Source organism: Bactrocera dorsalis, unplaced genomic scaffold, assembly GCF_023373825.1.
Source record: "Bactrocera dorsalis isolate Fly_Bdor unplaced genomic scaffold, ASM2337382v1 BdCtg012, whole genome shotgun sequence".
NCBI classification, from domain to species: domain Eukaryota; kingdom Metazoa; phylum Arthropoda; class Insecta; order Diptera; family Tephritidae; genus Bactrocera; species Bactrocera dorsalis.
Genome location: NW_026038063.1, coordinates 223,988 through 250,611, shown reverse-complemented (window position 1 = coordinate 250,611; position 26,624 = coordinate 223,988). Strand labels below are relative to the sequence as shown.

Below are 26,624 nucleotides of genomic sequence, written 5' to 3'. Positions count from 1 at the left end.
TTATATGTTGTCAATTTCCAAAATATTTATTTGCTCTATTTTCTTGGTTGATTCCGAGCCATATCCTTAGGGAAAGTTCGTACAGGTGGAGTGCGAATACGACGAGCTTCTTTGGATCTATTCCTTACAACCTTTGAATGGATAGCACATGACACGCAATAATGCAACTTTGCGTACAGCTTTGGCAAAATATATGCTAAGGAATAAATTGGCATTAAAGATTAAAAACAAACTGACAATAATTAGATCAACTTACTTTCCCAGATTGAAGCTTCAGAAATGTCTCTCACTGCAGCGGCTTCTACAATATTACGAATGACAAACTTCTTAATGGCTTTATCCTTGGGAACACAACGTGCGCAATTGGTACAGCGCACCGGCTTCACGTGGCCGCGATTATGCTTGCAACGACCTCCGTTACGGCGTTTCTTTGTCTGATCAATAAATAAAAATTATACATCTTTAGTACGGTATGGAAACATATTGAAGTAATCTTTCTAACACATTGTTTTACTTCAAATTATGAAGTAGTGACGCAAATTTTAAGACACTATATAATATGATGAATTACATTCTTAATAATACTTTCCCAAGAACGGCATAATTGAGATATAAAAGTTTCAATGAAAAATGTTACGCACCATTTTATTAGCACTTGTCTTCGTTCAACAGGAAGTAGAGAAAGGAAAGACATAAACGATGCTAACTTGGCTGTTGTTCTATTTTTGACTCAACAAGCACATGCATACAAAATACTGCATACTTCTTCGTTTATACCAACAGGGCTTAAATATTTTTCGTATTACATTTTATTTATCTTTTCTTCATACAATCTATTAAACATGACAAATAATGTAAAATATAAAAATTAATTGAATCCGTCAACCACGATTTAACTTTCAAGTTTTCCAATATTATTGGTATTTAGTCTAGATTCATAAAAAGTTAAATGAAAACAAAACAAATAATAAAATAAACACGGTTGTATATCTTTCTATAGATATAACCCTATTGGTATCCGCATTTAATAATTCAAATGATACATAACTACTGGACAATACCCTAAATGCAACATTAAATTATTTACCTATTAATCGTATCAGTTTTTGAGTGAACAAATTTTGGTTGATTTCACATTTTTTTATAAAAAAAAAACTGGCTGGGATTTAGAATAGCATCCCCGGATTTCGGGCATAAAATGGGTATCAGTGGAAAGGTGACGTTCTCCAGATCACGAAAAAATATATATATATAGTTGCCGCTGACTTATAGTTTTAAAGATATTTGCATTTAAATTTGAAAAATTGACAACTTTTACATGGATAATTTGTGTATTGTGAGTAGCTTTTTCACTTATATTATGCACTTTTCATTTACTAACACTTCACTATAACCTTTCTGTATATTCATTTTTTTAATATTTGTTGTAAATAAAGCTTTATTTTAATTATTTTATTTTAGTTACAATTCTCTGCATTTGCACAATGAGAAAAGTGCTGCCATGGTTATTTTTTTTCCGCGCCGCGCTTCAAAAAAAATAACCATGGCAGCACTTTTCTCATTGTGATAATTAATTTAATTTAATTAAAATAAAGCTTTATTTACAACAAATATTAAAAAAATGAATATACAGAAACGTTATAGTGAAGTGATAGTAAGTGAAAAGTGCATAAAATAAGTGAAAAAGTTATTCGCAATATACAAATTATCAATGTAGGTCTGGAGAACGTCACCTTTCCACTGATACCCATTTTATCCCCGAAATCCGGGGATGCTATTCTAAATTTTACCCAAAAAACTAATAACTTCTAATATATAATATCCTATAAAATAGTTTCACAATTATGAAGTATAAAACAAAACAGAATTTCAAAAGTTGAATACAAACCAACTCAAAGCAATGTGAACATAACATAATGAAGTTACACAAAAGTTAAGATTATATTTACTTATCTCTAGATAATATGAATCGACTTCATGCTGAATATGAAATTATTTCCCATTCTTATTACCACAATGTTTAATATATAACAACGGGGAGGAAAATCATATGCAATGGTTAATCATTGAAATAAAATCTAAAATTGAATAAAGTGAGTGATCTGCATCTGTATATGTATTACTTTATACTTATGTAAGAGAGATTTCTAATCACAGTTCATATCGCTTCTCTTAATAGCTAACTACAGAAGACCTAACAGCATCCCAAATTTTCAATGGCATTGACATTTTTTCCGCACGTTTTAAATTGCATAAAACGGCGACCGTTGCAAAGAATAAGTTACCATCAATGCTCACGCCTGTTATATACATTGAACAACAATTCCTATAAAAGATGGTGTCATATTTACAAATTGGGCACCTATATTTTGGATTCTAATTACCAAACTAAACGGCAAATCCATAATAATGATGTTGTAAATTCAAAAAACACAAACCAACCTAGATTGGAAGATCTAGATCGTGCTTTCAGAGTTCTACAAGAAACTTTGCCTAAATTATTTATAGAACCACTAGATTATTCGATTTACAGCCCTAATTTGGTATTTGAAAACAATATTACCGGCAAACAAACAATTGGATTGTACCATTACGTGAAACAAATCGCACTTTTGCGAACAGTAGGGCATCTAAAATATGCTTACGTCAAGTTCGAAGTGCTTAAAATTACAAAACATACTGAAGATTATACTGTAAAAATTAGATGGAGAATTCGTGGTATATCTGGACTAAAAGTTATGCTTTCGTTTTGGAAATATAAACTGTGGCAAATGAAAGAAATATTTGACGAGCAGGAGTCATGGTATGATGGATTTTCCGTTTGTTATTTAGGACCCGATGGACTTATACATAAACATGTTGTAGATAGAGTAATGCCAGATGAAAATAAAGAATTAGTGGAACCGGAATCCGGGCAGAGCTTGCCGACGGGGTCCGTAGCTGTTTCATCGCCAAAGTTATAAAACTAGCTATCTGCAAAGTAGCAAATTCTTTTATTATTTATTAAAGCTGTTATCAATTGGAGAAAGTAAATAAACACAAATCGTTTGTGTAATTCTATAAGAAAAGTTTTTTTTACTATGTATGTGCTATTACATTATTATATATATTTATTTTTCCTGCTTATAAGAAGTTTCTGAAATTAATGTTAAATCGATCGTCACATATCCTCAGATGACTGAGATGTTTATGAAACATTTAAAACTATTCATTTTGAATTTACAATTTTGAAAAAACATTCGATATCAGAACAATGATTTCGCTTTTGACATATAAGTCAACAAATTTTCGAAACAGTGATGGAATCCCAGAACACCGATTCTTTCTCCACATTCACTGATAATCGACTTTATAGCGCCTCTATAGGCGATAGATGTTATCTTACTATGGTTAACCCCCTGAAAGCCAAGTATTGGTTAATTAGACCAACAGCTCTACCAGAGAGTTTTAACAGAATTATTAAATCTAACTAAATTCTTTTGTACGTATAGCCAATGGGCATTGCATATTACTTACAGTTATCTAAATGTTTATGCAAGCAACTATCATGGGTGTTTCTATAAAAAGATTTACAGCGACAACATGTACAAAGTTTGTGTCGGTTATCACAATAATTTTTTCGACGATTACAATCGATAAATAAAGTGCACTTGGCCTATATAAATAGGATGGTCTCAGACACCTTTCGTTTCGGACGAATGTGCCCGCTAGAGGATCAAATACTATGTTCGGACCGACATTGAAAACATTTTTAAAACACATTTGTATGTTGTGGAATATAAGTCGTTCCGACCGACAATGTGTGTTTTCAATGAGTTTCCACTGACAACTATCAATAGCGGCATTCTCTTGCTCTTGCAAGATTGCACGATAACACAAAATGCAAAACTCCTATACCGAAATATGCAAGGCCAAGAGAGCACCCATTGCAGAATCTAGTGATATATGACGGCAGGAAAATAAACATGGGTTTTGGTCTGACATATTTTACAGCCATTGCAAATAATTTTCTGTGTGTGTTTGTTGTTACGACGACGCACCAAGTGGAAAATTTTGCAATTTCTACACCGTGCAAGGTTTTGCAAGAGCAAGAGAGTCTCCCTAATATAAGAATATCAACCTATAGATATTTTGTATATGGAATGTAAACAAAAATCAAGTGACAATTTAGGGCCGGCAAAATATATTTTTCAAAAACATCGATTAAACTAGAGCAGGCACCGAATATAATGAGTGGAATGGAAGTTTTCAGCGAAAACTGTGTTTTCGTTTGACAGATTTTACATGGACGAAAACACAAGGAACGCGTTTGAGGAAAAATGAGAGCCAATGCGAGAGTCTCGCATCATATTATCCATGTCTGTGGCCCTAATGTTTATATATGATTATATTTATATAATTCTTGGCAACTCTGTTATTTTCCAGTGTATTCGGGTTGCATTATGTGCGTCATTTCATAAATTTTCCACACCGTCAAATTGTTGTGATTTCAGCAAATTTATTAGTGAACCGTAGTTAAGTGAATTGTACTTACTCGAGAAATGATTGCATGAACGTAAATGGAAAAGAAAACAAAAACTTAGTATGAGTTTTAAAACAGAAAACTCGGATTCTGTCGGTAAATATATTTGTGGAAAAATTCAGAATACTTTTTGTTGAGCATATTTAGGCAATTGTTGTGCTATATATGGTCTATGCACAATCGGGAGAAAAAACATTTTTTTGCATTTTTCCGGTTACAATGCTTTAACTTTAATATTATTTACATATCCAATTAACCTTGTAATGCTTGTTCATCTGAAAAGATATGAATAAAATATGTTTGCAATTAGGAGACACAGTTTTAAATAATGAAGTATTGTTGTAATTTACATATGTATATAGCATACGACAATATCTGTTTTACCAAGCAAATATGTATATTCCTAGATCTATTTTAAGTTATGTGGGTTGGAAATGTCATTTAATAGTTATTATTATTGTACCAAATAATATCAAATTTATCAAATTGTTATTATTTTATTCTTTAAGGCATTTGCATACAATAAAAAATATGCATATTCATTATTGGATTTAATATTTGAATGTATCTTATTTTAAAAAAGTGCACAGCGGCAATAGATTTGCTAAGCGATTGAAAATATTAGAATCGTTAATATTTCAAAAAGGAGTAACCAATGGATTGCTGACAGCAAAAACTTACTTACAAGAAAAAACCGACATACTTTCAAATGTTGATGGTAAAGCTGTTTCAATTGAAACACTGTTGGACGCTCTGCTTGTTTTATACGATGAATGCTGCAACTCATCATTGAGAAGAGAGAAAACGTTGGCTGATTTTATAAAGTTGGGTAAGTGGAGTTGTATATACATATTGGCTTATGCCCAATCAAATTACCTTTTTATATATATTGTTACCTTGATATAAAAAGCATACATTTCTTACATTTAAAAAATTGTTTATACCGAAAGTACTAATTAATATGGATATATATCTATGTATGTATTAATATCATGTCACATCTTGTTTTTATAAACATAATGCATGTTGGATAAGGTTTTGAACTTGTTATTTTTAAATTAGTTCGTTTTTTTGCTGATTCTGAGTGAAAAATGCATTTATATACATATACATTATACTCGTATACGTATACACATATTATAATTATTAGTACTTATAAACAATTTGTTTGTTATAGTAAAACCAGTGGCTACATTGTTTAAACAACTACGTTTATCTAGAGATGATTTTGAAACAATTAAAATTATTGGGCGTGGCGCTTTTGGGGAAGTATGTGTTGTTCGAATGCTTGCAACGCACCAGATATTCGCAATGAAAACATTAAACAAATGGGAAATGCTTAAACGTGCGGAAACAGCGTGTTTCCGAGAAGAACGCGATGTTTTAGTGTACGGTGATAGACAATGGATAACAAATTTGCATTATGCTTTCCAGGATGATAGCAATTTGGTAATTATGAATCTAAGGATATGGAATTGTGTAATATTTTAAGGGTAGACAATAATGTTTTTTTTTTTTTTTTTATATAAATTGAACAGTATCTTGTAATGGATTATTACTGTGGTGGAGATTTGTTAACACTTTTAAGCAAATTTGAAGATCGGTTGCCCGAGGATATGGCGAAATTTTATATTGCTGAGACAATTTTGGCGATAGATAGCATACATAAACTCCAATATGTACACCGTGACATAAAACCAGATAATTTGGTGCTCGACATGAAAGGACACATACGGTTAGCTGATTTCGGATCTTGTTTACGAATCGGGATGGATGGAATGGTCCAATCAAATGTAGCCGTGGGTACCCCGGATTACATTTCCCCTGAAATACTTCGAGCAATGGAAGATGGTCAGGGTAGATACGGAGCTGAATGTGATTGGTGGTCGCTTGGTGTTTGCATGTATGAAATGTTATATGGCGAGACACCATTTTATGCCGAGAGTCTTGTTGAAACATATGGAAAGATAATGAACCATCAAAACTGTTTCGACTTTCCTGCTGACGAGACTCTTGATTATGTTGTATCAGAAGAAGCAAAAGATTTGATGCGGAAGCTCATTTGTGCACCTGAAAATCGGTTAGGTCAAAATGGTACAGACGATTTTAAAAGTCATCCTTGGTTTGCTGGATTAGATTGGGACAATCTTAGATATAGTCAAGCCCCCTACATACCTGAAGTGTCAAGTCCAACTGATACATCAAATTTTGATGTTGATGACACAGATATGCATCTCTCCGACACTGTGCCACCAGGTGCCAATATTGCATTTTCTGGTCTTCACTTGCCATTCATCGGATTTACTTTTACTCAATGTAGCTCTTTATCTGATTTGGGAAAGGTTGAAATTAATTATAGCCATACATTTGTCGACACGGACAAATCTATGAATCCACAAATAATGGATGAAAAATGTAATCTCATTGAAGAAATAAATTGTTTAAAACGGAAAAACTATGAGCTTGAAAACAAATTGAAAAACTTAGAAATTATTGAAAAGGTAACACCCGAAGATTGCAACAATACCGCTTATTTAGCACGGTTGAAAGAATTGGAACAAGAATTGAACGAAGTGAAACGGGAAAAATGTCTCACATCCAAAGAGTACGGTGAAGCACTGGATAGAATAAAAACTCAAGAATCCGAATTAAATGATGCCATATGCCAACGAAAATTGGCAATGATGGAATACGCAGAAGTTACCGATAAATTATCCGAATTACGTTCTCAAAAACAAAAATTATCACGACAGGTGAGTTTCCGGTTTATAAAATTTAAATTTATATTTTAATGTGATTTGTGCAATCGTTTTATTAAAAATATTTAATAGGTTCGTGATAAAGAAGAAGAGTTGGAATCTGTTATGAAAAAAATAGACAACTTGCGAAATGATCTTCGAAAGGCAGATAAAAATCGACGGGAACTTGAGCTACGAGTTGAAGATGCTATAACTGACATGGCTAAAGAAAAAAAACAAAGAGAACGCTCTGAAGAATATTGTCGCCAGCTACAGTCAGAATTACGAAGCAAAAGTAATACAGATATGAACTCCACTTTCCCAGCGAATGAACCGTTGCGATACGAAATTGAAAGAATTGAGGTACAATATTCGGAAAAACTGAATCAGCAACAAACCCGCTTTAACATTGAGCTATCTGAACTGCGAGAGCAGCTTATGGAATCCGAGAAGAATCGGGACTTTTTAATAATAGAACTTCAAAAAACTCGTGAAAAATGCGACTTAAGTAGATTAGAATCTCAAAACGACACTGTAGATACATTAAGTGAACAGAAAAAAATGTATGAGCAAGAGAAGAGTATATGGGTGGAAGAAAAAAGAAGATTAATATCAGAAATGGAAAATCTCAAAGAATCTATAAGACAATTACAAACAAAGCAAATAGAAGACCAAAATAATTGTGAAGAATTAAGGTACTTTTTATATTAATATTTAGTATACATTTGGTACATTGGCTTTTTTATTTCAAAAACGATAGAACAAAGCGACAAGCTATAATACAATGGGAACGACAAATGTCCGAAATTATACAATGGGTATCTGATGAAAAGGATGCACGAAGTTACTTACAAGCCTTAGCAACAAAAATGACTGAGGAGGTTGAATATCTAAAACACTCAGGTAAATAATTCTAAATAAAATATATAATTCTAATTAATCAAAATATTTTTAACATACTAATCTAATTGAAAAAAATGGATCTTATATCATTCGTTGTATGCTTTAAGAAAAAATTACCTATAGTTGTCTAGTATTCATGGATTATTTAATTTCCAAATATTATAGTGAATTGTGCTAATAACTGATGCTCTTTGGATAATGCGTGATGATGCGTGATGCGTTATATATGTTGATATAAGATTGCCAACAATTATTTGTATATTTATTAGGGTGATTCCAAAAAAAAACAATTTTTTTTCGTTTGGTACTCCGAATAAATAGGTTCCTAGACACCTCTAAGAAAGCCTCTCCAAATATAAGTTCTTAATTGTAACGGGAAGGTCCTCCTACATACAGTTTTCTATTTTTTCTTATTATCAGATAGAAAAATTTATATCTCGCTTCCAACTACTTGAAAAAATATCTTGTTCCTTAGATTTTGTAGGAAATTGAATGCTCTACAAAAAGGTCTCCTATGATTTTTTCGTAAACCCAACCGTTTAAAAGATATTAACAGTTAAAGTTTGATTATTTTTGGGAAAATTTTTTATTTCTTATTAATTTTATAACTCAATGAAAAAAAATTATTATGAATGATGAAACTGATAGTTTTGTAGGAATTTTACTGCTCTATAAAAATGGTCTCATATGCTTTTTCGATTAAGTAAAGCGTTTACAAGATATTCATCGTCAAACATCAATGCATATTAAGGTGGATCAAAAAATAAAAATTATTTTTTCCGAGTACCAAATGAAAAAAAAAAAATTTTTTTGAATCACCCTAATATTTATACTATTTCTATCATTATCCACATTGCTTTCATAAACTAAATTCTGTTATTAAATGTTTTTCCATTTATGTATAGGTTCATTTCAGCAAACCTATGAAACGAAAAATTGGCGAAATAGACGTTCTCAAAAACTCGATAAGATGGAGTTATTAAATTTACAAAGTTCACTTCAGGCTGAGATCCAGGCAAAAACGCTTATTTCGGAAGAACTTAGTAGGACACGAGCAGAATTAATTGCAACTCAGAAGTATGTGTTTACAATTTATAGTATATAACTAATTTTTATTCTTTACTGGCGTAGTCACCTTTTTTCGCTATTTAGCTATGAACTATGTGTGTCAATGTCACCAAATATCTCGTACAGCTCATCGTTCCATCGACTGCAGTACCAACCATTACCAATGCTCACAGGACCATAAATTTTCCGCAAAAATTTTCTCTCGAACACTCCTAAGACCGACTCATCAGATGATGTCATTATCCATGCCTCCGCATCATAGAGCGGACGGGAATGATGAAGAACTTATAGAGTTTGGTCTTTGTTCATCGAGAGAGATTTCACTTTTCAATTGCCTTTTGAGTCCAAAGTGGCTTCCTTATCCTGTCTGGAGAAAGCTGAACTAACGACGTGGTTGTTGAGGCCAATGATATCAATATCACCGGATACGCCATCAGCTGTACACTCTTATAGAATAATATAGCTTCATTATTTAGTTCTGCAGATCATATTGTTTTCTCCAGCAATAGGTTGAAGAAGTCACACGAAAGGGAGTTCCCTTTTCTGAAATCTCGCTTGGTATCGAACGGCCCGGAGAGGGGAAAAGTTGTGGACAATTTCTACTTAAAAACATATTTTTCGAATATTTAAGCTGCATTCAAATGTTTCACATATTATAAACCAAGCGATATAATAAGTTTTAACTGAAACTTAATTATATCTTGTAACTTATAACTTACTTATGCTTAAAGTTATTAACATATCAATAGAAACTGTTGTTTCTCAGCATCTATTCTCACTTATAATAATTATCGCCTCATTTTTTTTATTTTTAGGGATTTACGGGAAAGTCGTAACCGTTGTGATTCTGCCTTATATGAGCTTCATCATAAGGAAAATGAAATCCGTGATATTCAAAAAACATTAGAAACTTCAGAAGGATGTAAGTACGCTTTTATTTTTTACTGTATATCAAAGTATTTAATATTAAGCTTCTTATCAGTAATAAAGGAAATTGTTGTACAATTTTTTTTAAATACGTTAATTAATTTATAAAAAATAGGAATGTCTCAAAACTAGTTCCCTTATGATTTAAAATGACAACGTAGAACAGAATGTTTGTATGAAATTCTTTGTGTAATCAGTTTTAAATGATGTTTGAAATATTCGGATATATAATGCTAGAACCAATAAATTTTAGTAACACTGGAAAAAAGTTGCATATAAAAATTATCATATAAAAAGATTTCCTAGCTGACAGTTATGAATTAATTTGCCCGAAAAACTATGTAAGATATTATTTACATATATAATAGATATTAAGCTTAGTTCATTTTTTTATTGAGTCATATTGACAGAAATATTTATTCAATATTTATTTTTAATTCATAATTTGTAGATAAATTGTATATACAAGATATGCTAACTAAGTTATTGGATGATAGTATGAAGTTAAGCCCAGTACGAGGGCGAAGAATTGGAAAAAGCATGACAACAGAATTCTGCAGAAACACGCCAATAAATATTCATCAGGGCAAACTCACGGAGCTTGCCGAACCTCTTAATGAGTTAATTACTAATTTGAAAAAAGCAAATGAAAGCATAGATACCAACTCAATGACAGGGGCAACTAATATAATAGATGTGTTAAGATTTTCACTGCAAGTTCAACAAACCCTACAAGAACCAATGCACGAAAGATCGCAGTTTATTATTCAAAATCTCCATAGATTTGCAAAAAAAGTTGTACACCGTTGTAGCATATCTTTATGGGTTGGAGTTACATCGTGTTTTGTTGGCATATTTTTATTTTTGTTACGCGATTATAACTTTGCAAATTTGTTTTCAGTTAAAAAATTTTAGGAGCGGATCTTCAGTTAATAAAAAAAAAGCTTAAAACAATCACATAATATTTTATAAGGGGGTTTAAACGATAAACTTAAAAACTAAGCTGTCTTTCATTGACTTTCATCGTATTTCTCAAATTTATTGTTTAATGTTGTTAATCAGTTTTAATTAACAATTGAAATAAAGGAAAACAATAAATAATAAAATTAAATAATACTTGAAATACGTATTACGAAAGTGAAGTGCTTGCAGATATGCTATCAAAATCGTTTGTTTATCTTTTAACTAATTGCGTATTTTCAGCATGAAATATTTTTTCAGTTATCATAAATCCAACATACGTACATATTTGCATTTCTTAAGAGTTTGTTTACTAAAACTAACAAATCAATTTGTGTTAATATCAATAACTGTTGAGTATAACTCAAATTTAAATTAAAAAGAGCGGAGCTTATAAAATGATAGGTGCTATTATTTCAAGAAGCACATATGAAACCTAAGCTTTTATATAAATTGTGTCCTGGTGTTGTTAATGTAAACCTTCGGTATATATTAGTAAACACCTATTTAAGTTTACAGTTGGTATACCAGCAATTTAATTTGAATTTGTTCATGAAATAAGGGTTTAAAATTAAATTTTATTAACTGGAAGTGCTTTTCTGAAACCATATAAGTAACGTGGCGTGTATATATGTATGTAAAATTAAGCAGGTTGCAGAAATCATGCATAGTTATACATACGTACATTGAAGCGTATCGCACCCATATGTAAATATGTTAATATTCCTATATCGTTAATCTTTACACTTTATCATTAAATTATATACACATTATATATTTTGCTTATTTTTTCATTGCGTTTTTTATGTTTCATGCTAATAATCCACATTTTTCTCATTTCATGTCGCTTTTTTTGATCCTACAACGATGCGTGTTAAACCGTACGATCCAATTGCCTGGTTTACTGCCTAATAACATAACTAATAAATACATTGATTGCATAATTGTATTTATGTATTGAAATTTACGCTTTTTTAATCTCCGTTTTTATCAACGATTTTGCGATATATAACTGATAATTTTAAACAGTTCTGGAAAGACCTTCTTCGCAAACGTCTTGTAACTATTTCTTTAAGGAATCTACAGGAAATATTGAAATTCCGGATATTGATGCTGATAGCAATATTTCGAGGGATGTTATGGTATGCTTGCTAATAATGTCCATGAGTTTTAGTGATAACTTTAAATTTTTTTGTTGTATTACAGGGTAGTTCATTTAATAATAATTTGTCACTCGGAAATTTAAAACAAACTCAAAATTCCTCTGCAAATTCAAGTAGTTCGTATACTATTCGTTATCCGCAAAACTCTAAGCTGGATTCATTGTATCCATATTATATGGTAGAAAAAAAACATTTTTTAACAACAGACTACAAAAATGAGCAAGATAATAGTGATTTGGATGACATTCACGGCCATCATAGTAAGTCAAGTTCTAAAAGCAGCATTAGTGTTAAACCTCTTGATTTGCATCCTACGAATGTAGCAGCTACAAAAGTACACCAGTTTTTGGTTAGAACTTTCAGCAGCCCAACAAAATGTAACCACTGTACTTCACTGATGGTTGGCCTAACCAGACAAGGTGTTGTATGTGAGTTTTGTGGTTTTGCCTGCCACACTGTTTGTTGTCAGAAAGTTCCTACAATATGCCCTGTGCCAATCGATCAAACGAAGCGGCCGTTGGGCATTGACCCAACTCGAGGGATAGGTACAGCTTATGAGGGATATGTAAAAGTGCCAAAGATGGGTGTTATAAAAAGGGGTTGGGTGCGTCAATTTGTAGTCGTATGCGATTTCAAGTTATTCTTGTACGATATATCAGCGGAAAGAAGTGCTTTGCCCAGCGTGAATGTTTCACAAGTTCTAGATATGAGAGATCCAGAATTTGCTGTTGCCAGTGTTCGAGAGAGTGACGTCATACATGCTACAAAGAAAGATGTGCCATGTATTTTTAGGGTAAGTATTTGCGACTTTTTAATTTTGATTTTTATAGCGATATAAATAAGTTTCACACGTTATTTAAAAAGTGTGTATTCCCTTCATGTTCATGAAATTTTAGATTAAGACTTCGTTGATTGAAGGAGGGTCCACGTGTAATACCCTAATGTTGGCAGACAATGAAACAGAGAAGCGAAAATGGGTAGTTGCCTTAGGTGAATTACATCGCATACTAAAACGCAATAATCTCCCGAATACAGCAATATTTAAAGTACATGAAATACTAGACAGTTCTCTGACAATAGTGAGGAGTGCATTAAGCTCCGTTATAGTTTACCCTGATCAGTTTTTATTGGGAACAGAGGATGGCTTATATTGTATTAATCTAGAAGAATATGGTAAGTAAACCATGTATTGAATATTCAAATTACATTCGAATTTTCAAAGATACAAGATACGGTTGTACGTATAGGACAACAATAATAACATTATATACATATATCATTTCATATACTATTGGGTTTGTATTGTTATATCAATGTTTTTTTGATGTAGATAACTAACGTCATATAAATAGGAATTTATATATATGACCCATTTTATTAAGTTTTAGTATCAGGATTGTAAAATAAAATAAGACAAGAATATATATGTACATAAATTAACATTGTCATATAATTTCATTTCGAATTTCATAGAAATAAATCGCATTGGTGAAAGTAAAAAGATTATTCAAATGTGGTACGTAGAAGAAGAGCACATTCTAGTCATTTTGTGCGGTAAACAAAGGCATATACGCTTACTTCCCATAAGAGCTTTGGAAGTAAGCGACGTGGAGTGGATAAAAGTTTCAGACTCAAAAAATTGTATAGCGGCTTGTACCGGCATCATTCGTCGATCTCCGGTCAATGTTTATGCGTTTGTCGTAGCATTGAAGCGTCCAACCAATCAAACACAAGTGGTGGTGTATGAGATAAATCGAAACCATTTAAGGCATCAAAAAATGTGTGAATTCACCGTGGCGTATCCAGTCCAGAGCCTTCAAATTTTGTCAGACATTAGGCTTGTTATCGGTCATCAAAGCGGCTTCACTGCCTATTATTTGCAGGGCGAAGCGACGACTACTTGTAAGATGACATCATACATTTTCTAGTTTTTTGCTAATATAAATATTTAATTCGTAGCATTAATACATCCGGAAAATCAATTGTGTGCCTTTTTAAATTATTCGGGCGTGGATGCCGTTCGTGTAATAGAAATACAGTGTCCCGGAGGAATATTCGGAGAATATTTATTGGTGTTTCAAACTTTGGCTATTTACGTGGATCTTCAAGGAAGAAAATCCAGGGATAGAGAAATTACATATCCAGCTAATCCAACTCACATAAGTAACTTAATATTTTTACGATTACATGCTAATATTAATTAATTTATTACATCGTTATGTTTAGCTTATGCTTCCCCTTACTTCATAAAAATTAGGATTATTAGCAAAATGGTTTTATGATTTACATATAATTTTTATTATTCTTTTCAGCTTATTTGGATGGACATTTGCTAGTATTTTCGGAAACGCATGTGGACATTTTTAACACCCAAACCGCAGATTGGGTTCAGTCAATTGGACTAAAACGAGCGCAACCGTTAGGACCACAAACAAATTTCGTTTTGACTTATATTAACGATGCGCCTATTGTTGTATATTTAGCTAACATACACACAAGTATGTTTTTATTATTGTGTTGTCCAAGATTTTATAGGAATTTTATTTACCTTTATTTATAGAAGAACTTATTCACATTGGTTCTGCGGAAAAATCAGGATCTAAAAATCCTCGGCGAAGATTTTCTGTTCGCGAAGTGAATAAGTCATTTAAAAGGTAAATAAAATAATTAAAACAAAACAAAAATTTTGAAAATGTATACATATATTTTAACAAAACGTAAACTTCTTAACGTATTTACCTTATTTGCTTACAAAACATGTTTATATTTGAAGTTAAAAACTTTTGAAATTGATTTCTCAATTTAGCACAAGCGACAGGAGATCTAAAATGATATCAGCTCCAACAAATTTTAATCACATTTCACATATGGGACCAGGAGACGGAATTCAAAACCAAAGGCTTTTGGATCTTCCTACTACTATAGAAACAGCTGATCAGATAAGCAATCAATCTTTTATTATACGCCAATCTTCACTTACACCACACGCTACTGCACGCCAAATGATAAATTCACAAAATGGTTAAATATTCATTCTGAATGGAATTTATATTAATAGTTGTTCAATTACAGGAAATCCTCAAAAAGCTCTTACAATTGATCAACAGAGAACAATTGAATCAGAGCAACACCAAGCACAAGCTCGCTCTCCAAGTCCTGTTTCTAATTTGAGCTCACCAAAGGATTCACCGGACATAAAGTCTTATTTGCCGTTTTAAGGTCTTATAATGTATTATTTTTTGTATTTATTTATTTTATTTTTCATTATAATAAGTTTTACTATTTTTTTTAAATAAATATGCTCATACTTATATGTATATTTAAAACATGAGGAATGATGAATATGAATTTTACACTAGAATGGTGATTTGATGTAAAAGCGATAAAAGATAATTGGATAGATAAGAAATATTTATTACGATGTAGTCGTTGGTGGCATGGCCCCTAAAGCAATGGAACTTTATTTAAAAGTATCATATCATACAGCAGAATTAGGTAGAAGAGAAATTTTGTCTATCAATAACCGTTTCGGGCCGCAAGATCAAAAGGTTTTTTCGTAATATGAAAACCTTATAATAAAATTACAAAAATACATTGTCCGATATTTCATACATTTTATCTGAGAAGATTTATTCATCTTAGCGATTTATAAATAAATGTAGAAGTCTTGTAATGACGCATCAGCTGATTTAAATCATTCTAGCAATTATAATTATCTAAACAGCTTTTGACATTTATAATATTTAAAATGTCATTTCCGTAATCATGAAGAAAGACATCTTTTCATAAAAAACTTGTCGAACTTTTATCATAATTGTTTACATATGCAAATATATGTATGTACATATAGGTAATTTCTTTCAGTTTTTCTTATAAAGATGGCTACTACATTTGCATATCCCTCTTGAAAAGACGCTCTGTTGTGTTCCTTTTCCCAAACCGTTTCTCTATAAAAACAACTTTAATATTTTTCATGTAAAGCAGTATCAAAGAAAACTTTTAAGAAATTAAAGCTAGAAGACACTAAAGTAAATTTATTTAATTCACTATTTGTGAATGCTGGAAGTGAATATTGTTATTTGTTTAATTATATGTGCAGGATTCAACGATATTGTCATAGCATATTATTCAAGAATGGATTGTAAGGAAGAGTTTGTATGTTTTGTGTAGTGTTTTTTTTATAAAATAAAGGTCGCGGAGCCACAAGGTATGTTTGCATTTTAGTAGGCATTTACTTTAAAATGTTAATGTTAAATTTTATAAGATAATTATTTGTTTATAAAATGTTATTTTTGAACAAGAATTTATATGCATTATTTACTGTTGCATTGTCAATAACAGTTTTTATTCAAGGGGACATATTTATATATTAATCAATTTGTTCGCACAAAAATATTCGATATCAAAATAAATATTGTCAAATATTTCGAATTTTCTAACCGTGAATGAATATTATATGAAGAAAAATATTTATTTTGCAAATTGCTCGCGCACAATTTTTCATTTAAATTTTCATCATTTAGGCAGTTGTAAGTAACAGCCGCACAATCATTTGATTCTAATAGAAAGTATTAACTAAAAATATTTTGTGTTGCGATCGTTACTATGTAGTCTAAAAAAAATTTATTCACAATGTCTATTAATCTGCCTTCCTTCCAAACAGCTATCTAATTATTTATATATTTACAGATTTTTTATTATTCATAAATATTTTGACTCATAAATGGTAAAGTGTAACAAAAAATCATGAATCAAATAAAAAATATTGGAAGTTCTGAAAATCCAAAACATAACTTCCAAGGCAATAATACTACTCCAGTAAAACGGAATAATTCTACAGAGATAAGTATAAGTTCCACGAAGAAAATTAAATTAGATAATACTGTTTGGAATACTGATGGTATTTTAATTAAGAAACCAGTGAATGAGAGCACCAAGGACGAACATACAAAGAAGAGTTTCAAAAAAGAATCTGTGGTAAAAACTTTGCAAAATTTTCCAAATCAAGATGGTGAAGTATCTGGAGAAAAAGGAAAATCGGCGTTTAATAACATCCGAAATATAACTATCCCATCACCATCGAGTCCACGTAATTCAGAAGACATTGTGGTTATTTCGTCCAGTGCAGCAGACTATATTGTTGACAAAGATTGTGAAAAAAGCATCAGAAATAAGCCTATACCTGAAGCAAGTAACACTCTACTTAATACTAACATAACGGGACGAAAAGAGGTAAATTCCAAATGTTCTGGACAAACGGAAACAGCTGATGTAGGCATATTGCCTTTAAATCAAGAAATAAATACTAATGAATTTGATGTTGTCATGTTGTCATCTATACAGGAACAAAAGCCAATACAGCAATTGTCTTTAAGTTCTGATAATAGTCATTCTGGATCGCTATCTCGTGTGGTAGCTTCAGGTGGAAATATTATGCGACCAAGTACAGTGACTTACACACGTATAACCACTGCAAGTACAATATCCGCCGGCTTACCACAAAATGCAACAGTATTGAATAGAAGGAATATTTCTCCAAATTTGAAGAATCAGCAAGTAATGACGACAAGTAAAAAACTGGCATCGGAGGTTACACAAACTACAGCAAAAGTTTCAATTGGTAATACTACAATATCTGTTCCATTATTAAAGCCTCTAAATTCCTCACAACATGTACATCAAAGCAACTCAGGATCTTCCGAGATTCAGAAGCAATCCCAAGCGAATACGCAAACGTCTTCACAGCAACTTTCATCTCAAACGCAAATAAATTTGAGCAAAATTCTGACTACAAAGCAAGGATATAAAGGCAGTCATCCAACTATAGTATCACTTTCACAACTTCAAATTAAACCAGTGTCAACAACAAAATTGGTTCAAACTAAAGTTTTTGGTAAGAAACTACCACAACTTCAGTGTTCAGTAGCAACAAATTCGCAGCCTAATTCAGGACTTGTTACCATTGCCGTATCAAAAGCTAAACCAAATATAGCTCTCAATCAATCGAGTTCAAAAAAAATTAATTTCAAAACAGATTCCGGAGGATTATTACATAATAATGTCAATTTAGAAGATGGATCAAGTGTATCTGACAGTAATGCTGCTATGGACAAAATGGATTTTACAAATGAAAAAGTAGAAACATCTATCAGTGATAATCATATGCTAGACTCCAATACATCGAAAACTTTAGGTTCCATACAAAATTCACTGAAGATAGTATCTCCAGCCACTGATGAAATTCCCCTAAATAAAACAGCGGCTACTATTAAAAAAGTTTTAAATCCAAATGTAAATATCTTACCTTTACTGACGCCACTGTCAAAGAATACGGAGCAACAAGGAAACACAAATATTTATCCAGCTGTTAGTATAATTAGACAAAATATTCCTCAATTAATTACTACATCAGCTACAACCACTTGCGTATCCGTTTCAACAGGTGTGTCAGATAATAATGTACAGACAGAATTCCACAGTACAAAGCAAGCAAATCTGAATAATTTATGTGGAAAATTAAATTCTTCATCCATAATTTCGATTCCAAAAAATATTTCGTTAGTTTTATCGAAAAATAACACCAACCAACAATCGAAAGCGACTATAGTTTCTAATTCGGTTAGAAACGCTAACTTAATCGATCAGAAGATAAAAAAAATCAATTTAACTGTTTCAAGTGCCCTTAATGTATCAGCAGTCAGTTCAATGAATACGGTACAGCCTTTTAATACCAGTAATAATTCATCGACACAAAATCACTCACAACATTCACAAGATACAAGTCCAATTAATAAATCTGCTGTTATATCAGTCGCAGTACAGCCTCCTAGTTTACTAAATTCAACTGATCAGAGCCTACTACCTCGTAAAACAGTCAAAGTAACACCCTACACGCTGTCTTCGCTGGGCCAACATTTAGATAAGCGATGTAAATCACTTGAAGTACATGAACAAGAGCATCGTCAGAATATTTCACAAAATGTCGATATTTTACCTGCAAAACGCAACAAATATGAAAATCCTGAGGTCAGTGCAGATGTATTTGACAGTTTGAACAAAAAAGAAGCTGTTGATAATCCGCATTCCTACGTTGATGCAAAATCCATAAAAAATCTTGACAAGCATGGAAACATTGAACTTAATAAGTCACCTATGACTGTTCCTAAATCAGAGGATTCCAACAATGTTCTGCTTAAGAAACTTCTTCAAAATTCGAGTAGTTCACAACATCTAAATATACACACGTCCATATCTACAAATATGCTTAACCCAGTTACGAACTCAACACCTGCATCTGTTTGTAGTCAAGTATTATCTGCCAGAAAAGTAATTAATGTACGTGCTCCTAGTTTGGGTTTAGTTAGTTCTCTGGAGGCGCAGTTAGCTCGTCCAGTTATACCTCCTGTCCCTGCGACAACTTCAGCATCGGTTCAAAGTGAAATTCCAAAATCACAGAAATCTGATACTCAAGAAGATTTACTAAATAAAATCAACAATGAAGTAACAGTATCTCAAAATGACGGAAAAATAAAGTGTGTTCAAGTAATTTCAAAGGAAACGTCGTTTGTCTCCAACCCAAACATTAGCCCATTCCCATTAGATGATCCGTGTCGCTCTAAATTAACAGTTACTGGACAGGGCCTTGAAAATGAGTCGTTTAAAGCAAGTAAAACTACGTGTGAGAAAAATGATACCAGTAATACTTCCCAACAAAACTACTCACATAATACGCAGCCAAAAGAATGCAATGGAAACGAGGCGAAAGAAGGAAATTCACTGGGAAATATTTGTCCCTTAAATAAAACGTAAGTAAAAAAAAAATACTACGACCTAGTTTTGTCTAAGGCCTTTGAAAATTATATACTTATGTTACCTCGAATTATATTGTTGCTATCAGACTGTATCAGAGCATAGAGCAATATTACACAGACATATAGTATTGTTGTTAACAAGTGTTTCATCTATCACATTTAACGAAGCAATGGTGCGTGAACATACATTTAACGTGATATTTACCCATTCAAGGCAACAGTTACATTGTTGTAAAATTTATATATAAACAAAAAAGAAAGCTGAAATTTTAAATAAATTGAACCAAGAAATATGAAAAACACTATAATTAATGAAAAGGAATTATATATGAAACATTTCTTTTATATACCTTCTTAATAATGACTTTTATACATATTTGTACATTTTTAGTTGCTGTTGCATAGACACATTTTGTATCAATATATTGTATATTTTAAATTGAATATGAAAATTACATTTAAAAGACACTTAAAAACAGAAACGTGTTAGATACTCTATAATAGGGATCTCAAAAGAATAAATTTTTTTAAAAGGCTTTTTTATAGTCTAAGTAACTAAAGTTTTGTTTTTGAATAAATAAAATATTGATATTCTTAACTGGATGTTTCCAGTATCATTGCAGATTAATGATAATAAAGTGGCAGAATAATATTTTTATTAATATAAATAAGTTTTCGATACCTTAATAATTGTAATTTGTTTTAGTTTTAGTTGATGTACTTCGAAAATTCCTTAAAATCGTTGGACTTTTTTTTAAATGATATACCTTTATTTATTTCAAAAAAGAATACTTCTATAAATTATTAAATTAGCGATAAATTATTTATGTGTATATATTTCCTCTAGCAGCATAAATAGTCAGACTTTGGGCAGTGATGTATTAGCCATTTTCACACCTAGCACTGAGCGGAAAGAAGAGACAAACGTTGAACATTTTTCCAGTTTTGTATCATCTTTTCCGGCTTTGACGGACCCATCAGAAAATGCGGAAAAGAGCGAAAATATAAGAACTAAAGCTAATGTGAATAATCTGTTAGATGCATCTACGAAGTCAAAAGTGCCATCGAGATATGATAACGAGACACAAAATTCGAATACCCAAGTTAATTTAAAATTGGACAATAAAAGTAATTTAAATGAAAAGAATTTACTGTCTGAATGCAATGATTCCACCAATATTGTATCTATTGATCAGAAGACAATAGCTGTAGATAAAGACATTGAGTCAAGAAAAAAACGGAAAAGAGAATACCAAAAGCAACGCAGGTTGTTGCTAAGTGGTAAGGAGAGTAATGCGAACGCAGTTAACTCTACTACAAATGTACCTGGACCAAAAAAAAGGTCAAGAAAACTTTCCAAAATCGAAGAAGACTATGACAATTTTATTGATAATTTAATGACTCATCTAAAACAAATGAAACCGTTGCAAGTATTGGAACCTTTATTAAATAGAAATTTTCTCGTTTGTAATGCATATGGGTTAAGCAGCAATCTTCCTCGTGGAGTAAGTAGTAAAGAGAATGGTGATCTTTCACAAACACCTCCGCTTTTAGGGGAGTATGGAAATGCGCATCATTCCAATGCAAGTACCTTATACGATACGGAGTCATTTCTTTCGTCAGAAAACAATAAAGATAAAAAGTTGTCTACAATACAAAATGATTTTTATGACCAGGAATTCTCATCAAATATGCGAAATAATTACAGCGACAGATACTTGCGAGTATGGAGTATTATGAAAGAACGCAACATTGAGTCGTCAGATATTGTAACTAACTGTAGTGTCAATAGTGTCGACATAGTAAATACGATTGGGGAAAAATTCAATATGCTTTCACTGCAGCAATTTATTTATCCCGGTTTAGTTGTTATGAATAAAAACAATGAGCATTATGTGGACCGAATGTCACCAGGTATCCCATTTATCGACTCAACATTTAATATGAAAAAAGGTGGCCTTGTAAAAGCGGTAAAGCAAATTGACGGCATTGAAAATGTTAACCAGATTTTACATACTGGAACTGATATCAGGTAACTTGTTATATTTTTTCTTCAAAATATTTCAATTTTATTTACCGCAGCGCAGTACATACATAAATTAAAAAATCATATTCTCCTAAAGCTCCGTTTTCATTTAATGTTATAATAAGGCATACGTAAATTAGTATAATAAACTTGTATATACTTACTTGTAACTTATTCAAATATGTAGCCTAGAACTTTATTTTAATTTTTTGATAGGACACATTTTAGTTTGGTGATTTTTCACCAATGTTTTAAAAGGCATAATCAATGCCGCAACATCCAGAACTTTTAGTTTTTTATTTAATTTAAAGGTATGCTTAGTCATTATATATCCTTATAATCCTTTTAAAATAAATATCTGTAATATGCATTATTAATAAGTTGATAACAAGAAATTTCATTTTCAGGACGAAACGTGATGAAAGCCACAACCGAGTGGTTACATTATCCGTTCAATTATCTGCTGTTAATAATATATTTGGGGTACTTAAAGATTTGGCGAATCTGTTACATATACCAACACCGACAATGTATAAAATAATTGATAAGCCAACATTTAATTTATCTCATGACCTTATACCAAAGAATAACATTAAATTGACAACTAAAAGTCAAATAAGTTTACAGCAAGATGTTATTAGTGGTAGAAAAAAAATTTGCTATAATTGTGGTGCCTCGATTTCAGATTCAAAAATTAAATCTTTTAAAGTACCTTTTTGTGATATGCAAGAAATCCGCCCTTCTACCTTGTCTCCAGATTTATCGCCAATGACCTTGCAGTTCTGTGACAAATATTGTTACGAACACTTCAATAATCCTCATAAGGCTCTTAGCTCAAATGTAAAATCAAAAATTGAAGATGCACAAATAACTTCTGAACAAAAGTTTTGCGAGGAAAACCTAGCTGGGAACAGATCTTTGGCCAATCAAAATAATATATCTAAAAGTTGCATTTACAAACACTACAATGTTAACTGTTTTAAAGAGTCAAATCAAAGAATTAGTCGTGTTTCTGAAAGTGTTACGAAAGGCGGTGAAATATGTGTGGAAGGAATTAACGATCAAAATGGATTTGCTAGTTGTATCTTAAATAGTTCTATTGAAGATATACGTGAGTGTGTTTTTTGTTATCAACGAGGAGACGGTGTACCCAATGGACCATCGCGGCTACTCAATTTTGATATAGACAAATGGGTACGTATTAATTAAAATAACTCATCAATATGTACATAATAGGTTGTCAAATATCTCCCTTCCGCCGTTTTGCTCTTTATTCAATGCTTTATAAAAAGTGTTACAGTGATCGGATTTAGTTTAAATATGCGCCGTTTCGTTCGTTAATCTGTTTCCACCTAGACGGAAACTTCAGAAGACCTTTCAAAGATGTATAGTATTGCCAGATACGAGTTCTGTAGCGCTTTATACATATCCGCGAAATTCAAAAGACAAAAAGGCGGAAGGGAGATATTTGACAACCTAATATATGCACATATCTACGTGCTGGACTTTTTGTTTTATTTATTTTGCAATAGTAGACCAAGTATATTTACCGAAAATAATATAAAACGGAAGCCAAACAATAATATTTATTTATAATAATTCTCTATCATTCTAGGTACATTTAAACTGCGCTCTGTGGTCCAGCGAAGTGTATGAGACTATAAGCGGTGGCCTTATGAACTTTCCCGCAGCTTTACAGATGGGCCTTAATCAATCGTGTAGCGGATGTCAACAACTCGGCGCCACAGTGCGCTGTTTTAAAAATCGTTGCAATCAAGTTTTTCATTTACCATGTGCAATAAGAGAGCATTGTGTTTTCTATAAAAACAAAACCATACATTGTCAGCAACATGCAAATCGATTAGAAAAAGAAAATGAATTGTCATGTCTTACCGTTCATAGACGTGTGTTTGTTGAAAGGGACGAAAATAGGCAAGTGGCGACTGTAATGCATCACTCAGAATTAACAAACTTACTTCGAGTTGGTACCCTAATTTTTTTAAATATTGGCCAATTACTTCCTCATCAGTTAGAAGCATTTCACACCATAGATCATATATATCCTGTAGGATACAAAGTAGTAAGTACAACAGTTACAGTTTGAGTAAAATAGGTTATGAAATTGTATTCCAACGTTATTTCTAGATTCGATTTTACTGGTCGATGAAGAGACCGAATCGACGTTGTCGATATGTATGCTCAATAAATGAATCTGCTGGTCGCCCTGAATTCCGCATTCAAGTGCAGGAGCCTGGAAGCGAAATCGAGTTGCGCGATTCCTCCCCAAATGCGGTTTGGAAACAAATTTTGACCCCCATCGCATTAATGCGTAAAAACAATAAAGTTGTGCAACTATTCCCTCAATTTATTTCTGGCGAAGATCTGTTTGGATTAACAGAGCCTTCTGTAGTTCGTATTATAGAGAGTTTACCGGGTATAGAAACATTAACAAACTATCGTTTTAAATATGGGCGGAATCCACTGTTAGAATTGCCTCTTGCAATAAATCCAAGTGGTTCTGCACGCACCGAGCCAAAGCAGCGACAAATTGTTGCTTGGAGAAAGCCTCATACCCAAAGAACTGGCTCAGCTACAAATCAACGTATGGCAAATTCTACAACATCTATTGCAGGTGAAATAGCATGCCCCTATAGTAAGCAATTTGTCCACTCGAAAAGTTCTCAATATAAAAAAATGAAACAGGAATGGAGAAATAATGTATACTTGGCGAGGTAAATACTAATTATAACGTATTCACATAATAAGACTTTGATAATATTGATTTCAGATCAAAAATACAAGGGCTTGGTTTATATGCTGCGCGTGATATAGAAAAGCATACTATGATAATTGAATATATAGGGGAAGTTATTCGCACCGAAGTGTCAGAAATCAGAGAGAAGCAATATGAAGCAAAGGTATTTAAATATGCCTTTATTAGATTTAAAGATTGTTGCACTAGCAATAAAGAGAGAACTTATATACTTTCACCGTTGCAATATAATATATATTAGAAAAAACTCTCTTTATTTATTCAATTTTTTTAATATACGTATATTTGTGTGTATTTAGATATTAAAAATATGCCAACTTTGACCTAGGGGAAAATTTGCTTCAATTTTCTTTAGTTTAACAAAGAACATTTTGTTTATTAAATAGAACCGAGGAATATATATGTTTCGCCTGGATGAAGATAGAGTCGTCGATGCTACCTTGTCTGGAGGATTAGCGCGTTATATAAATCATGCTTGCAATCCTAACTGTGTAACTGAGACTGTTGATGTTGATCGTGAACTTAGGATAATAATATTTGCTAAGCGAAGGATTAACAGAGGTGAAGAGGTATTTTCTTTTATAATAAAATGTAAGAGATTTATTTTGCCTAATTATATACACATTTTAGCTGTCTTATGATTATAAATTTGACATTGAAGACGATGCTCATAAGATATCTTGCATGTGTGGTTCTCCTAATTGCAGAAAATGGATGAATTAAGCAGCTATATACATATACATACATAAACTATATTAAGAAAACTCATATCAATGTTGTATGAATTACAATTATTAAAAAATACTTATAGATAGTTATAAGCTGGGGTATTTAGTACCCTAAATAGTTATCTGTAATCTTGTAACATTATATATAATAAATTAAAGTTGCTTGGAATTTTGTATTTGCAGAATAATCACGATTATTATTTTTATGATATAAACCGTCGTTTGTTAAAATATAAAATATACTTCTATCGTCTACAAAACAAAAAAGATATATAAAAATATGTTGCACACTTTTTACTACTTATCTCTATATGTTACTGTTGTACTCTCTTCACATTGTGCCCAGAAATAGTGTTTCCGAAAAGCATTAAACAATCTAAAGATGTAGATACAGGGCCATGTTCAGAAATACAAAATAAATTTATTCTACTACATACACATGTTGTCCGTACTTCCGTACAACTGATAACTTGAGTAAAATTGGAGATATCTTGATATATGTTGATACATCTGTTTATGGACATTCTTCCATAATCCGTTTTAATAGAAAGTAGGGGCCAAAGTTCTTAAAATATATAAATCAAGTAATCTCATCCACTTTATTAAAATCTGCTGGAAGTCCTGTGTTGTCAATCTTATCGTAAATGTGGCTGGATTTTATTATATAATATTTCCCCAACTTTCACTATATGACTAAAGCGTTAAGAAATATATCTAAAGCTTATCCTCTAACGTATGGCAAACTCTCGGAAATGTACAATATCGTACTATCACATTGTTCGTATAAATCGTGTTTTTAATTGTTTTTAAATTTCTTGTGATATTCAAAAAATGTCCTTAAATTTACATGACATGAAATTATAAAATATTTTAGGCTTAAACAATTCTTTGTTAATCTTTCCTATAATAATTTTATATATATACATATATGTACATATGTATTTGTATGTTATATCAGCTGATATATTTTCATGTTAGGTCTTTTTATTTACAACAACTAATGAA

General features: G+C 31.7%; 4 protein-coding genes across 8 annotated transcripts; 3 read left to right on the top strand and 1 right to left on the bottom strand.

The window, feature by feature from the left end:
- On the bottom strand, positions 1-787 carry LOC105228152 (40S ribosomal protein S26). 2 transcript variants are annotated; one of them, XM_011207839.3, is made up of 3 exons: positions 642-787; positions 257-434; positions 1-196 (listed from the first exon to the last, which is right to left on the bottom strand). In XM_011207839.3, exons 1-3 carry the CDS (start codon positions 642-644, stop codon positions 36-38), a joined length of 342 nt encoding a protein of 113 aa, XP_011206141.1. In that variant the 5' UTR covers positions 645-787; the 3' UTR covers positions 1-35. The 2 variants fall into 2 exon arrangements, with proteins under 2 accessions (XP_011206141.1, XP_049317157.1); XM_049461200.1 differs by having other exon boundaries at positions 572-709.
- Positions 788-1,940: 1,153 nt separating this feature from the next.
- Positions 1,941-3,068, top strand: LOC105228151 (uncharacterized protein C6orf136 homolog). The gene is made up of 2 exons (XM_011207838.3): positions 1,941-2,093; positions 2,180-3,068. The coding sequence occupies exon 2, from the start codon at positions 2,217-2,219 to the stop codon at positions 2,961-2,963; it is 747 nt and encodes a 248-aa protein (XP_011206140.1). The 5' UTR covers positions 1,941-2,093; positions 2,180-2,216; the 3' UTR covers positions 2,964-3,068.
- Positions 3,069-4,453: 1,385 nt separating this feature from the next.
- On the top strand, positions 4,454-15,616 carry LOC105228150 (serine/threonine-protein kinase Genghis Khan). Its single transcript, XM_011207837.4, has 17 exons — positions 4,454-4,618; positions 5,106-5,351; positions 5,700-5,971; positions 6,061-7,275; positions 7,354-7,955; positions 8,021-8,163; positions 9,069-9,240; positions 10,047-10,153; positions 12,148-12,260; positions 12,325-13,074; positions 13,178-13,454; positions 13,755-14,183; positions 14,241-14,444; positions 14,594-14,779; positions 14,842-14,935; positions 15,088-15,302; positions 15,354-15,616. The coding sequence occupies exons 1-17, from the start codon at positions 4,585-4,587 to the stop codon at positions 15,497-15,499; spliced, it is 5,205 nt and encodes a 1,734-aa protein (XP_011206139.2). The 5' UTR covers positions 4,454-4,584; the 3' UTR covers positions 15,500-15,616.
- Positions 15,617-16,222: 606 nt separating this feature from the next.
- Positions 16,223-25,900, top strand: LOC105228149 (histone-lysine N-methyltransferase trr). 4 transcript variants are annotated; one of them, XM_011207836.4, is made up of 10 exons: positions 16,223-16,488; positions 16,971-17,513; positions 17,625-20,086; positions 20,940-22,124; positions 22,526-23,312; positions 23,734-24,198; positions 24,264-24,850; positions 24,907-25,036; positions 25,278-25,460; positions 25,522-25,900. In XM_011207836.4, exons 2-10 carry the CDS (start codon positions 17,028-17,030, stop codon positions 25,612-25,614), a joined length of 6,378 nt encoding a protein of 2,125 aa, XP_011206138.2. In that variant the 5' UTR covers positions 16,223-16,488; positions 16,971-17,027; the 3' UTR covers positions 25,615-25,900. The 4 variants fall into 4 exon arrangements, with proteins under 4 accessions (XP_011206138.2, XP_011206137.2, XP_011206135.2 ...); XM_011207835.4 differs by having other exon boundaries at positions 16,971-17,552; XM_011207833.4 differs by having other exon boundaries at positions 16,971-20,086; positions 20,943-22,124.
- Positions 25,901-26,624: the final 724 nt, after the last annotated feature.